The sequence below is a fragment of the Leptopilina heterotoma genome, unplaced genomic scaffold (genome assembly GCF_015476425.1).
Source record: "Leptopilina heterotoma isolate Lh14 unplaced genomic scaffold, ASM1547642v1 Lhet_361, whole genome shotgun sequence".
NCBI classification, from domain to species: Eukaryota; Metazoa; Arthropoda; class Insecta; order Hymenoptera; family Figitidae; genus Leptopilina; species Leptopilina heterotoma.
This window is the reverse complement of record NW_025111042.1, coordinates 140,682-155,712: the sequence shown is the minus strand read 5'-3', so window position 1 is coordinate 155,712 and position 15,031 is coordinate 140,682. Positions and strand designations below refer to the sequence as shown.

Below are 15,031 nucleotides of genomic sequence, written 5' to 3'. Positions count from 1 at the left end.
GAATTCCTAAAAAACAATTTATTATTTATGAAAATAATTAAATACGAAGATTTAAAAAAAAATTTTAAATATGATTTTTCTCAAAAAAAAATGTATGTCAATTTTTTTTTAAATAATTGAATTCCTGTGAAATTTTTATTATTTATAAAAATAATTGAAGTTCTGAGAAAATAATTGAATTCTTCTAATGAATTATAGTTATTTATGAAAATAATTGAATTTCTGTGGAAAGAAATTTGATATTTAAATTTTATTTAAATAAATAAATAAATATTTATTAAGAAAATTGAATTCTTTCGAAGAATTGCATTAGTCTTAAAAGTAATATTAAACCTGTATTAAAAAATTGAAATAATTTCAACAGAATTGAAATTAAAACTTATCAAAAAATAGTTCTACAAAATTATTCATTTAAATTCTGAAAAATTCAGATTTACAAAGATTTTAATTTAAAACCTTTTCAAAATTCAATTATTTCTAAAAATTCATCCTATAATGCTTCTTATATTCAATTATTTATTATCTAAGATTTTAATAAAAATTCATTTTTAAATCAATTTTTATTAAAATATTCTCCTGGAATTCAATTATTTAAATATGAAAATAAATAATTTATCGAATAATTGAATGTTTCTTAAAATTCAATTCTCATGAAGAATTTTATCAAAAAATTTTTAAGAATAATTACATTTTTCGAGGAATTAAATTAAAATTGTATTAAGAATAATTGAAATTATGCGATGAGTTTTATTTATTTATGAAAATAATTGAATTCCTAAGAAGAATTTTATTTATTTATAAAAATAATTGAATCCCTGTTAAGAATTTTATTATCTACGAAAATAATTGAATTATTGCGAAGAAATTTATAAAAAAAAAATTTGCAAATAATTGAATTTCTGCGAAGAATTCTTTTGAAAATAATTGAATTTCTGCAATAATTTGTAATTTCTCTAAAAATTCTCCAAAATGATTAGATTGCTATTAAAAAACATACTCGAATTAAAATTTATGTAGCTTTTTATTTTTTTATTTTATTTATTTATTTTTTTTATTTTTTTATTCATTTGTATTTTATATTTTATTGTTATTTTATTTAAAAAATTTTTTTATTTACTGCAAATTACATTTATTGCAAATTACAAAATGAATTTAGAATTCAACAGTTACAAGTAGTAGTAACAGTAACAATAGTAGTGCAGCTTCAAAAAAAAATACAGAAATATTCAAAATTGCTACTTTTAAATTTCCTGGTAAATTTCCTGACCTCCAAGTTTCTATCTTTTTTTTCCGATCTCTACAGTTTCCTAACTAGAGAATTTTGAGAATTGATAAAATTGATAAGAATTTCACCAATAAAAACAATAAAGGCCATAGTGTAACCAATAACAGCAATTGTTAAAACACGTTGAGACAAATCAAAAGACGCATCCTCATTTAAAGATGCCCCTGGTGGAATCGTTTCTTTTGATGACTTGTAAAATCCCCATTTATCCATCAGTCCAGTCTCGATCATTCCTTTCAGTCCTCTGTTGACATTATCCGCATACGGTAAACTGCGTTGCATCCAAATTACTCTTCCAGCATAGGCCATTGGCTCTTCTACCCCTCTGCCATCAAACTTTTTCAGCAAATTAATATTCTCCTTACGCCAATTTTCAAAAAGAACCGACGCCATAACACATGAGACGTTCTTGTACTTAACAAGATCGTTCATACAATCGTACCTCTGATAATTAATCGTATAAACAATACCTTGACTCTGTAATTTTTCGTAGTACATCTTTTCAGTGCTACTGGCAGATGTTTGATACGTTAGAGCGGGGCCCATAAATACTGGTAACTTCGAATTAACAAGATCCTGCAGCGTATGAATTTCTCGTTTTGGAATTATTTGCAAATGCATTTCGACCAACAGCGAATGAAAGAAGCCAGAGAACACGATACTCATCAGCAGAAGGCACACCAAGACAAATCTCTCTTTAAAGCTTCTTGGATCATCCCGAAGTCCGGTGCCAATAATAACAATACCAAAAATGTTAAAAGTTTGCCATAACTCGTTGGTAAAGTTCAATTCAAGTAGAATTAGTCGTATCAAAGTGATTACGAAAAGCGTCATCAAAATCGGCAGAACGAAACTAAAATCAAAAGGATCCGTTGAAATATCAGTGGATGTGAGAGGAACAACAGCAATCATACTCTCCAGATACAAAACATGACTTCGAAGCAATGCGTGACGTTTACATCTGAAATTATGATAGTAATTGTATATTCCAATAATAAACTGCTTTCTCCTTCCAAGTAGACCTCTGAAGTCTTTATAAATAATTTTCTCGTCACATCCAAAATTACCATTAGATTCTGGAAGCGATATTTTTTCCGGCTTCAATTTGAAATTCATTTTCTTCGCCAAACCTTCGAAAACCGTGAAATAACCATCGTACAGCAACTTCCATACGTACTGAACGTTCTTCCCATACAAATTTCTCCCTTTATCAGGAAACCAATCGAATTCCGGATTCTCATTCTCAATTTTTCCCAATTTTTGAATTCCATAAACATTACTGTACGGATTATATTGATGAAGAACGGGAAATTTTTCCATTCTCTGCAATTTAGATGACAAACTTTTTGGTGTAAGTTGTAAAATACTCACATCTAGAAATTCACTCTTCCAGAAGAATTTAAGGATTTCTTCGTAATTTGCATTCTCCATATGAACGATTAATAATTTCGGCAGTGGATTAGAATAAGAGATTGTTCTCATCATTTCGATCAACATTGAAAGACGAGAATATTGTAAATTCTCGTTTCCAAAAACTACAACGAAGATTGTTGTCTCCCTGATGTTGCCTCCAAATTGAGAGGGAATATTTGATTCCGTTAAATTATCAAGTGTAGAGTATAGCGATGGTACATTCGCAGCGACATTGCGAATAAAATCGTTAGCCAGAGTGGTATCATCATCAACGAGGAACATAATCTGATGTTTTGCCGATTGTACAAATTTGTCATCTTCTCTAGATGTATTCAACCAAATAGATTCCGAACATTTCCACGGAATTAAGAAACACAGCAGCCAGATGCTACAAAACGGAAGTATTCGCAGTTGTAGCATTCTGAATCAAAAAAGTTTTCAACACCTCAATTGCAGACACGTGTCTGGACAAACAATGTGTCAACTTTCAGTTTATGTTGTTTATCAAAACTTCCTATCAGTTTCATCAATTGTTGCAAATCGTTTCGCATAGAATTTTTGATCATGGTTACAATGTTTACCATTTGGTTACTAGGCACTGACTTAACTATTCAGTGGAGATGGTTATCGAATCTGAATATTTTGTAGCATTGTAGAAATTTTGATAAGTTCTTTTTTCTTTGATGATTATCACGATTCGATGAATTTTTTATCAAATAATTCTGGCTAGGGAATTATCACAACAGCGACCAAGTTAATTAGTTGTGTACTGTCATCGAGTTTCTTCTTCGACTCCAGTCCAGAAAATCTCTTCATCAAGTACCAAGTGCCTTCTTCGAGTCTCGTTCTAGTTAAATTCATTCAAGGAGATAATTTCTACTACGAGACACATTTCTGTATTTTTCTGAGAACTGCATTACCTCGACATCAACGTCAAATCAATAATTCGGTCACTCCTAAGCTGAGGGGTGTTTTATCTAATTTACATCGACACCTGTACTCCGGACCATTCTCGAAAACAATTCGAGGGAAATCTTCTGCATTCTCTGTTTGCGCTTGACAAAGTCATTTCCTCGACGCTCTTTCTTAAAACCTGTCTTCTTAGTACATCAATACAACTTAAAATGTTTCTCGTTGCACAAACATTCAACAATTTTATTCACTGAAAAATTTCCATGAGCTGCATAATTTTATTTTCAGTTGCTGTATCCAGAAAATTGATTGTGATTTCCAAAATGAAAATAAGAAAAGCCAGCGTGTAACCAAAAATCACAATCATTAATACTCTTTGCAGTAAATCGACTGAAGCCTCGTCAATAGTAACGGATGACCTGGTACTTTCTGTAGAAGATTTATAGAGACTCCATTTTCTCATTAGTCCTGTTTCGGTCAAAATTTGAATACCTCTGTTGACATTATCAAAATATGGTAATCTAGGTCGCATCCAAATAACTCTCGCAGAATGTGCAACAACTTCGTCTACAGCTTTAATCCCAATTGATGAATCCATTTTGGTTAGATTGGGCCAACTCTCAAAAAAATTCGAAACAAAGACACACGAGACATTCTTGTATTTAACCAGATCGTTCAGACATTTGGAGAAAGAATAAAACAAGGAATAAGTTTTGCTCCTATTTCCCAATTTCCGTAGGTAGAGTTTATCGCCGCTGTTTTTTGCTATTTGATATCGTTGAGCTACATCCATAAAGACTGTTAAATTCGAATTAACAAGTTCTTGAATAGTATGAATCTCTTGTTTTGGAATTGTTTGTAAATTCTTTTGAACCAACAATGAATGAAAGGAGCCTGAATAACCGATACTTAAGAGAAGAAGAGAAATCAAGACAATTCTTTCTTTAATGCTTCCTGGAACATTTGGAAATCCAGTGCCAATAATGACTCCAAAAATGTTGACAGAATGCCATATCTCTTTGGTAAATTTCAATCTAAGTAGAATTAGTAGTAATAAAGCAATTAATAGTAAAGTTAACAAAATCGGCAGAATGAAACTAAAATCAAGAGTATCGTTTGATGATTCAGAGACTGATTCAGGATAATAGGCAATTACAGTTTGTATATCAAAAATACGACTTCGCAGAAGTGCCGATTGAGGACATGAGAAGCTGTGATAGACGTAATAGACTCCTATAATAAAATCCGCTTTTTTACGAAGTAAAGGTGTGAATCTTCCAGTTATACTCGATGTAAAACATCCAAACCTACCACTGGCATTCGTTTTAACTGGTTTTCGTGGAATCAAAATAAAATTTAGTTTTCTAGCTAAACCATCGAATAATTTAAATGGTGCTATTAAATAATTGGAAGTTACATACTTTACATGCTTTTGGTACAAATTTTCCCCTTTGTTCGGAAAGTACGTGAAAGTTGAAGTTTTTCCAAATTTTTGAATACTGTAAACATTACTGTACGGATTGAATTGATGAAGAGCGGAAAATTTCTCCTCTCTATACAACTTAGGTGACAAACTTCTTTGTACCAATTGTAAAATACTCACATCTAGGAAATCATTCGCCCAGAAGAATTTTAAGATTTCTGCGTATGTTGCGTTTTGGTTCTCCAACATGTGAACGATTAATACTTTCGGCAGTGGATTAGAATAAGACACGGATTGTAATATTTTCATGAACGTTGATAGCCGAGAATATTGCAGATTCACATTCCCACTGATTAGTACAACAAAGATTGTTGTCTCTCTAGGAATATTCCCTACTTGTCGGGGTAATGTTGATTCCGTTAAATTTTCAATTGTTAATGATGGTATATTCGTAGCGATGTTGCGGATAAAATCATTAACCTGCGTTGTGTTATCTTCATCATCAACGAGGAACATAATCTGATGTTTAGCGGACTTTGTCTTCAAGTATTGCACCAAACTGTGATACTCTCCAGATTTTTGCAACCAAATAGATTCCGAATATTTCACCAGAGTTATGAAGCATACGAAACTAATGGTAATCGAAAACACTTGTGAAGGAGACATTGTTGACTGATTTCACCTCTTCAATTTCTTACTTTTTCCTGCGAACTGAGTCCTGGTATTGAATCTCTTCATCAATTTTCGAAATTCCATGCCAACTAAGCCGACCTGGTATCGAACCTCTTTATCAATTTTAAAATTGAATTCCACATTGCTTGTGTTTGACATTTTGCTAATGGAACAATGTTTACCTTCTTGTTACTAGGATATTATCTTTTCCACTTTTTACTAGAATTATTTTCTATCACCTACAACCAGGAACTTAGGAACATTAACTAATGTTTACCACACCGATATAATAAAATTCCCATCCACAATATACTTTGGAAAGCTTTACCTATACAAAATTGATTGTGATTTCCAGAATAAAAACAAGAAAAGCAAACGGATAACCAAGAGCCGCAATCAATAATACTCTCTGCGGTAAATCGACTGAATCTTCATCAAGAGAAACGGAAACTTAAAATTGAAGCTTGTTTAGAAAATCATCACATCTATTATCAGCATCAGGAATAATTGTATTTTGTTTATCTATTGATACACTATCCTGACTTAAAATTGAAGCTTGTTCAGAAAATCATCACATCTATTATCAGCATCAGGAATACTTGTATTTTGTTTATCTATTGATACACTATCCTGACTTAAAATTGAAGCTTGTTTAGAAAATCATCACATCTATTATCAGCATCAGGAATACTTGTATTTTGTTTATCTATTGATACACTATCCTGACTTAAAATTGAAGCTTGTTTAAAAAATCATCACCTCTATTATCAGCATCAAAAATAATTGTATTTTGTTCATCTATTGATACACTATCCTGTTTTAAAATTGAAGCATGTTTAGAAAATTCAATAGTTGCCCAGAGGTATAAATCAAGTCTTTTAATTGACTTTGGAGAATATTTCAGTTTGGGAACAGTTTAGCAATAAACATACTGTCCGAAATTCATCAAACTGAATTTTCCGTACCAAATAAAATTGGATTCAGGTGAATTCTGCACATACAGTTCCTGGACACCAAGAAGAAAAACTTTTTAAACTAAGACATAAAAACACAAGGCAATTAAGTTCCAGAGAGTTACTTAAAAGCTTGTCCAGACCAAAAGAGCATCTAGTCCCAAAAAGAAAATATATTCGGAATTTTTAATAAAAAAAAGAAACCTTTCCCAGTGGATTTAGACCGGAAATTCCAGGGGAAGATGAAGGTTTCTTTGATCAGTAACGCGTGAAGAGAAACGTCTCGCCATTTCTGTTGCGCTCTTCTCTTCTGTTTGGGTTCGTATTAAAGTCCACGGTGTATTCCCTTCAACTTCACGGGAACGATCGGCCAACGGGTCAACGTGCTCTAGGCATGGCACGAGTAGCAGGTATATTATCTCAAATCAACTCTATATATATATATATATATATATATATTTGATGCAACAACTTGAATCAAGTTTGTTGATCATTTATAATCAGTGTTGCCACAAAAAATTAATTTTGTCTTTCCTGGACTTATCCCTGATTTCCAGACAAAATTTAAATTTTTTCCCTGACCCTAAAGAATATTCTGATTTACTATCAAAATTATTAGATAATCAAAAAAAATTTCTATTACATTTATTTACAAATTTGCAAATCTTCGCTGTAATTCAAATATTTTCAAAATCTACACTGAAAAAATTTTGGACAGACTTTCAATGTACTATTTTAATCAAACTTCTCAATAGAATTCAAATTATTAAAAAAAAATGTAATAAAATTCTTTGCAAGTATTTCCTGATACTCTCTAGCAGCAAAAAATCTTTTTCTCACTAGTGTAGAAAAAAATCAATTTCAATTTAATTATCAGCGAATAAAAAATCCGAAAAGAAAAAAATAAATTTTAGTAGAAGTTTTGAATATTACAAAGTCAATTAAATCCTCTTTGAAAAGGAAATATTTGAAACGTAAACAACTAATTGTTTATTTGTTTCTAGAACTCTGCGGTTTTAATTATTATCAAACGTGTTTCGTGAGAGAGTGTGTGTGTGTGTGCTTGCATGCTCGTGTAACATTTTCAGGTTCAATTCATTTCCGCACGTGACATTTCTCCTCTGTTTACGCGTTCATATTCAGTGAATTTATTTCCTGCTTTTTTTGTTTGTTTGTTCGAAATAATTAATTTTACCATAATCAATCTCCTTGAAACGTTATGGAGATTATTTCTGGATTAAACTAAATACACATATATACGTGTATACAATATTAAAAAAAAACTGCTTTTCTAGAACAAATGTACCGTTCAATGTTTGTATTGAGAGAGACCTGACGTAGCAGAAAAACACGTGCTCGATTCATTGCAATCAAGTACATACAATGAAAAAAATATACATATGTATGTGTTGTATACAATTGCTAAAGCGAAACTCAGTTACGTGATTGCGTTATATTACACGATTCTTGTTACGGTTTTGTTTTTTTATTTATTCCAGTTCATCATTTATTTTTCTTTATTTTTTTCTTCAAAATATTTTTTGGAAAATATTTCATTTATAAGAATTAATTTTTTGGAAAAAAATCGATTCATTTATTTTGAATCTTTAATTATTGTTAATCTAATAATTTTTAATCAGAATATTCTCTAGTTTCAGGGAAAAAGTTAAAATTTTGTCTAGAAATGATGGAAAAGTGAGGGAAAAAGAAAATTAAATTTTTTGTAGCAACCCTGAATAAGTATCGCCCGTAAAAAAAATTGCAATCAAATAAAAATTGTAGGAAATTTTCTTAATGATAATAATTTTGATATTCTCACTTGTTTGAAGGGCCAAGAAACGTCCGTGTCATCGTAAGGCACCTCCGTTCCACCTTGTAGGACAATGAACGTTCCAGGCTTTGTAATTTTCTTTCCAAGACGTTCGACCAATCTTTTTCGATTATTTGCAAAAAGTTCCATTGGCACTTTTAGAGTGTGCTCACCCCTATGAAAAACTGGCTCCATTGCTTTTCTGAAAAATTAAAATCAAATCATTAAAATCAAATTATTAAAACTACAATTAATGTAAATCTAAAAATACTAAAAATACTAAAAATACTAAAAATACTTAAAATTAAAAATCTGAAAACATTTAAATTAAGAACCTAAAACTATATTTAAATTAAAAACCTAAAGCTTTTTAAGTCTTGGGATATATTTTCTACTCTTTTGTTAATTTACTTTTTTAGCAAATTTTTTAGTTTTTTTTAGTCTTAGACTATATTTTTTCCACTTTTATTAATTCGCTTTTTTCGCAAATTTTTCTTTAGTTTTTTTTTTAGTTTTTTATGTCTTGGGATATATTTTCTCCCCTTCTGTTAATTTGCTTAATAATTGGTCACTTTTGCGTAAAAGTCTATTTTTCTCTATTTTTTCTCTCAATCAGTAAAAGAGGAAAATTGGATTTTTCAAGTTGTTTTCTCGCCGAGACAAAGTGTCGGGGGGCATTGCCATATTCTCCTGGCAGCTTGTTTCTCGTCGACTGTTTTTTTCTCTCTCTCTTTTTTTTCTTTTTTTTTTTTTGTTCCTGACATCGATTATAGTCTACATCATTTTCTGCGCTCGTCCCGCAAACATTCGCCTGGACTTCCGCTGTAATTCCTCACCATGCGGCTGAGTTTCTTGATTAGGTTCTTGGCTCGCTTCTTCACTATTAGTTCAACTCTTTTTAAAAGCCCCACACTAACTAGTTAGTTAGTCCAACTGTGAAATACTGAGAAAACCATGTATATAGATACAAATTACCCATATACTCTATTTTCCCGCGTCTATTTCAAAATTTATTGCCAAGAATAAGAAAAAAAAATATTTTCTCCATTTATCAGATTTTAATAAATTTCAAACTTAAGATTTTTTTTTAAATAAAAAAAAATGTTATCTTAATATTTTATATTTTCCATTAAGGAAATGAAAAGTCATTTCTTTAATGGAAAATTTTTTAATTTTTTTGTTAAATTTAACAAGAGAAAATTTTTTTATAAAAAAAAATCTTTGATGAATTTTTCTTTTCATAAAATTATATGAATAATTTGTTCGTTTTTTTTGCAGAAATTACAGCAAAAAAAAATTGAAAAAAAGGTTTTTTCTTTCCTGGCACTAAAAGTACATTTTTCTGGAGCAAATTGACGAGGACAGGAAGTAATCGATAACAAAGCAATTTATCAACGTAAGCGACCTACACTAAGCGGAACCTCGTAAAGCGACATTATTCCCAGAATTCTTCCTCTTCTATTCTCTTTTATTATTAATAAATTTATATAGAGAAAACCTTTCGTCAAGACTGAATTTTTTAAGAAGAAGAAGAAGAAAATTTTCTAAAAAACAACTTGAAAGAGAAAAAATTATTTAAAGACCAATTTTTCTATTCAAAGAAATAATATCTACTTCAGAAACATCTTCTCATTACATTTATTTCACAAAATTCAATATTCTCATGTTTTTTTAAACACTACGTTTATACATCGATTTTCTTTCTCCTTAACCTTTCCTTCTTCCATAACATTTTATTATTACCTCTACTACATTTAGTTCCTATTTTTAAATTTAACTTCCTATTTTTACTTTTGAAATTATTAATTCAAATTATTACTTTTTACTGTTAAAAATATTAAATAAAATTGAATTTTGGAAAAGTTACAATTCAATTATTTTCAAAAGTAATAAAATTCTTAGCAGAAATTCAATTATCTTTATAAATAATAAAACTTTTTGCAGAAATTCAATTATTTAAAATAAAATTATTATAAAATTCTTCGCTAAAATTCAATTATTTTCATAAATAACAAAGGTCTTCACTGGAATTCAATTTTTTTCGAAAATTATATCAAAATCTTGTAATAAATTCAATTATTTTAATAAATAACAAATTTCTATGCTGGATTTCAATTCTTTTCAAAAACTTGATTAAAATCTGAGCAAGAATACAATTTATTTAAAAAAATAACAAAATTCTTGGTTGGAATTCAATTATTTTCAAAAATTTTATTAAAATCATGTCAAGAATTTAATTATTTTCATAAATTACAAAATTCTTCGCTGGAATGCAATTATTTAAAAAATTTTTATTAAAATCATGTCAAGAATTCAATTATAATAAATAACAAAATTCTTCGCTGGAATTCAATTATTTTCAAAAATAACATTTTTATCAGAAATTTGTTAATTTTGAGAAAATTTTAATAAAATTTCTCTATAGAATTCAATTATTTTCAAAAATTTTTCTTAATTCAATTATTTAAAAAAATTTGTAATAAAATTCTACCCAAACATTTAATTATTTTCATAAGTAATAAGAATTTCACAGGAGATCGATTATTTTCATAAATATTAAAACTCATTATGGATTTCAATTATTTTTAATACAATTTTAATCGAATTCCTCGAAAAATGTAATTATTCTTAAAAATGTTATTAAAATTCGTGAAAAGAATTTAATTATTTAAAAATTTAATGATAAAATTCTTTATAAGAATTAAATTTTGAGAAACATTCATTTATTTAATAAATTATTTGTTTTTGTATTTAAAAAGTTTAATTGAATTTTTTAAAAATTATTTCAAGTTTTTATTTTCTAACATATATTTAATTGAAGAACATGATTTTAACTATCTGTTTAAATAACAAAATTATTCTTCGAAATTGTCTTATTTTGAATTCAATTATTTTAAAAAATGTTTATAAAATTCTTGTCAAAATTTCAATTATTTTCAAAAACTTTCCCCAATTCGATGATTTTCAATATCTACTATTTTAATAAAATTTCCCAAAAGAATTAAATTATTATGAAAAAATTTAATAAAATTTTACACAAAAATATTTTTAATATTTAATATTTTAAATATTTTTAATCCAATTTTAATTCAACTCCCTAAAAAATATTATTTTTAAAAATTTTCGAAAATTTTATTAAAATTCGTCGAAAGAATTAAATTATTTAAAAATTTGTTGATCAAATTCTTTATCATTATTTATCAACAAATTTTTAAATAATTGAATTCTTTCGACGAATTTTAAGAATATTTTTAAGAATAATTACATTTTACGAGAAGTTGAAATATAATTGTATTAAAAATAATAATGGATTTCTAGAAGAATTTTAGTTAAAAACACTAAAAAAAATTGAATTTTGAAGAAGTTACAAATAATTGCAGAAATTCAATTATTTTCAAAAGTAATAAAATTCTTGGCAAAATTTCAATTATTTTTCAAAAATTTTCCCCAATTCGATGATTTTCAATATCTACTATTTTAATAAAATTTTCCAAAGGAATTCAATTATTTAAAAAAAATTTGATTAAATTCTACGCAAATATTTAATTAATTTCATAAATAATAAAAATTTCACAGGAATTTAATTATTTAGGAATTTAAAATATTATTTTACAATAAATCATGAAAAAATACATGCTTATTTTTGATTTGTCAAACAAAATTAAAAAAAAAAAAATAACTACAAACTGCGGACAGAATGAATGAAAGAATGAATGAAAGACAGAATTAATTATAGTTAATTGTAACTCTAAGGTGATGACAAGTGAAAATATAACCATACTGAATGAAAGTAATATAATTCGTGGACATTAAAAAGAAGTCGGTTTTATAATAAAAAAAACTGAGTTTAAACAGTATAAATAAAAAAGTAACATTTCAATGATAAAGAAATGCACCTGTAAGCTTTGTTTGGTGACATCACGAATCTTATCGTTTTATATACTCAACTTACGACACTCTTACGTGAACAAGATAAAGTTCAATAAATAATAATTATTCTCATACTTTGTCATTTCTTTTATCTTAAAATCCGAAAAAATAAACTTTCGCGATAAATAAAAAGAAGCTAAAAAAGCATTTGTCAAAACAGAAGGCAATGCGAATTTTCTCCTAATACTAAAAGCTGAAATGAAATAAATTCTTTTTACAAATAATTCATTATCTCCCTGCGTGACGATTGCAGGGATTTTTTTTAAAACACGGAAGAAAAGTTCTTCATGAAGTGTACAGTGAATTTTCAGAAGAAAAGTAATTATGGTTGTCTGGTCTTAAATAGAATCCGTTCCTCGTAACGCGCAATGAAATAGGAATGCTATAGTGTCCTCGTACGTACACGGTTTATATTTAAGTCGTGTCATTGGACGTCTGACGCTCTTGACTGACACGATTCATATTCTCGTATTCACGAAATGAGCTCTCTGAATTGCAAAACTCGACTTTTCTAGGCCTTCCATATTCGGAGGCTGGCTAACAATAAAAGAAAAAAAGGAATCATAGAAACCCCCTCGAGGCATTGAAACGAATCAAATCAATGCATGAATTTACCTAATCTCAATTCAATTCAATTATACTGGATGTGCAAAAAATTATAAAGAAGAAAAATTAAATAAATTTTTCAAATTTGGAAATTTTTCGAATACCAAATTGTGAAGAATTTTCAAAAAGTACATTTCAAGATGAAAATTTGTCTAAATCAGACTTTGCACTCGATAATTAATTTTAAAAAATTAGCAAAAAGTAGCTTTCAAACTAAAAAAAATAGTAAAAAAGTAACTATAGAAAATTTAAATTGACGACCAAAAAAACTCGTCTTAGACACTTCACAAACCTGACAAAACTTCCATTCCATATTTTTTATTTTCCTGACTTTTCCCTAATTTTAATCAAAAATATTTACTTCTTTCTTATCCTACTGCTAATAAATTGAATTCCTGCCACGAATTTTATTATTCATGAAAGAATTTAAATATTTATAAAAATAATTTTATTCCTTCAAAGAATTTTATAAAAATTTATTAAATAATTAATTTCTTTCAACGAATTTTATGCAAATTCTAATTTAAATAATTGAATTCCTGAGAAATTTGTATTATTCATGAAAATAATTGAATTCTTATGATGATTTTTATGAAAAATTGTTTAAATAATTGAATTCTGTTTGGAAATTTTATGAAAATAGTAGATATTGAAAATTATTGAATTGCGAAAATTTTTTAAAAATAATTAAATTTTACAAAGAATTCTATTAAAATTTTCGACAATAATTGAATGTCTGTGTAGCATGTTATTAAAATTTTTTGAAAATAATTGAATTCCTAAAAAGCATTTTATTATTTATAAAAATAATTGAATTCTTGCAAACAATTTTATTGGAATTTTCTTAAATAATTGAATTTCCAAGAAGAAATTCATTACTTTGAAAAATAATTGAATTCTTCTGATAAATATTGTTATTTATGAAAATAATTGAATTTTGCAAAAAATTTAATTAAAATGCCTCAAAATAATTGAATTATTTCAAACAAATTTAATTAAAATTATATTAAAAATAATTGATTTCTTTCGAACAATTTTATTAAAATACTTAAAAATAATTGAATTACTGTGAAAAATTCTAATATTTTTGTAAATAATTGAATTTTTTGAAAGAATTTAAAAAAAAACATTTTTTTAAATAATTGATTTTTTCAAGAAATTGAAATTAAAATTTTAAGAATAATTACATTTTTCGTGCAATTCCTGTAAAATTGTATCAAAAATAATTGAAATCCTGCGATGAATTTTATTATTTATGAACATAATAATTGAATAGTTGCAAAGAATTTTATTAAAATTTTCAAAAATAATTGAATTTCTGAGATGAATTTTATTATTTATGAAAATAATTGAATTATTGCGAAAAATTTTATTAAAATGTTTAAAAAGAATTGAATTTCTGTGAAAATTTTGTTATTTTTGAAAATAATTGAATACTTCATAAGAATTCAATTTTAAAAATTTAATTACTTTCAATACAATTTTAGTTAAATTACTCAAAAGAATTTGATTATTTTCACAAAATTTCTATAATATTCATCAACAAAATTAAATTATTTTCAAAAATTGTAATAAAATTCTAAGCAAAACTGAAATTTTTTTGATTCAAAATTATAAAAAGTTAAAAAAAATCACAAAAAAGTAAATATAAAAATTAATATAAAATATTAAAAATGTTATATTTTAAAATAGAAAAATTTTACATGTAAAATAGTGAAATATAAATTAATTTATAAATATTTTTTGCAATAATATTATTACAAAACTTATTTTCTAAATTTCAATTAGTAAATATTTGAACTAATTACAACAAAAGTGATACAAAATTTCTAAAAATTAATGTTTTATTCTATACAGAATGAGACATTAAAATAAAAAATCTGCTTTTCTTAGAAAATAAATGTTTAAAAAATCATATTTTGCATTAATATCAATTCGTTTTTTTACAATAATTTATAAATAACTAATTTTATGTTTTAGAATTTTAAATTAATATTATTAATATAAATTGAATATCAAAAAGTTTT

General features: G+C 26.7%; 1 protein-coding gene across 6 annotated transcripts in view; it reads right to left on the bottom strand.

The window, feature by feature from the left end:
• LOC122505614 (xaa-Pro dipeptidase) overlaps positions 1-15,031 on the bottom strand; it is a 63,496-nt gene that overhangs the window by 20,300 nt on the left and 28,165 nt on the right. For all 6 annotated transcript variants that reach the window (XM_043617344.1, XM_043617348.1, XM_043617347.1 and 3 more), the window contains one exon: positions 8,478-8,670. In XM_043617344.1, coding sequence (XP_043473279.1) covers positions 8,478-8,670 — 193 coding nt within the window. The remainder of the gene's footprint in view (positions 1-8,477; positions 8,671-15,031) is intronic.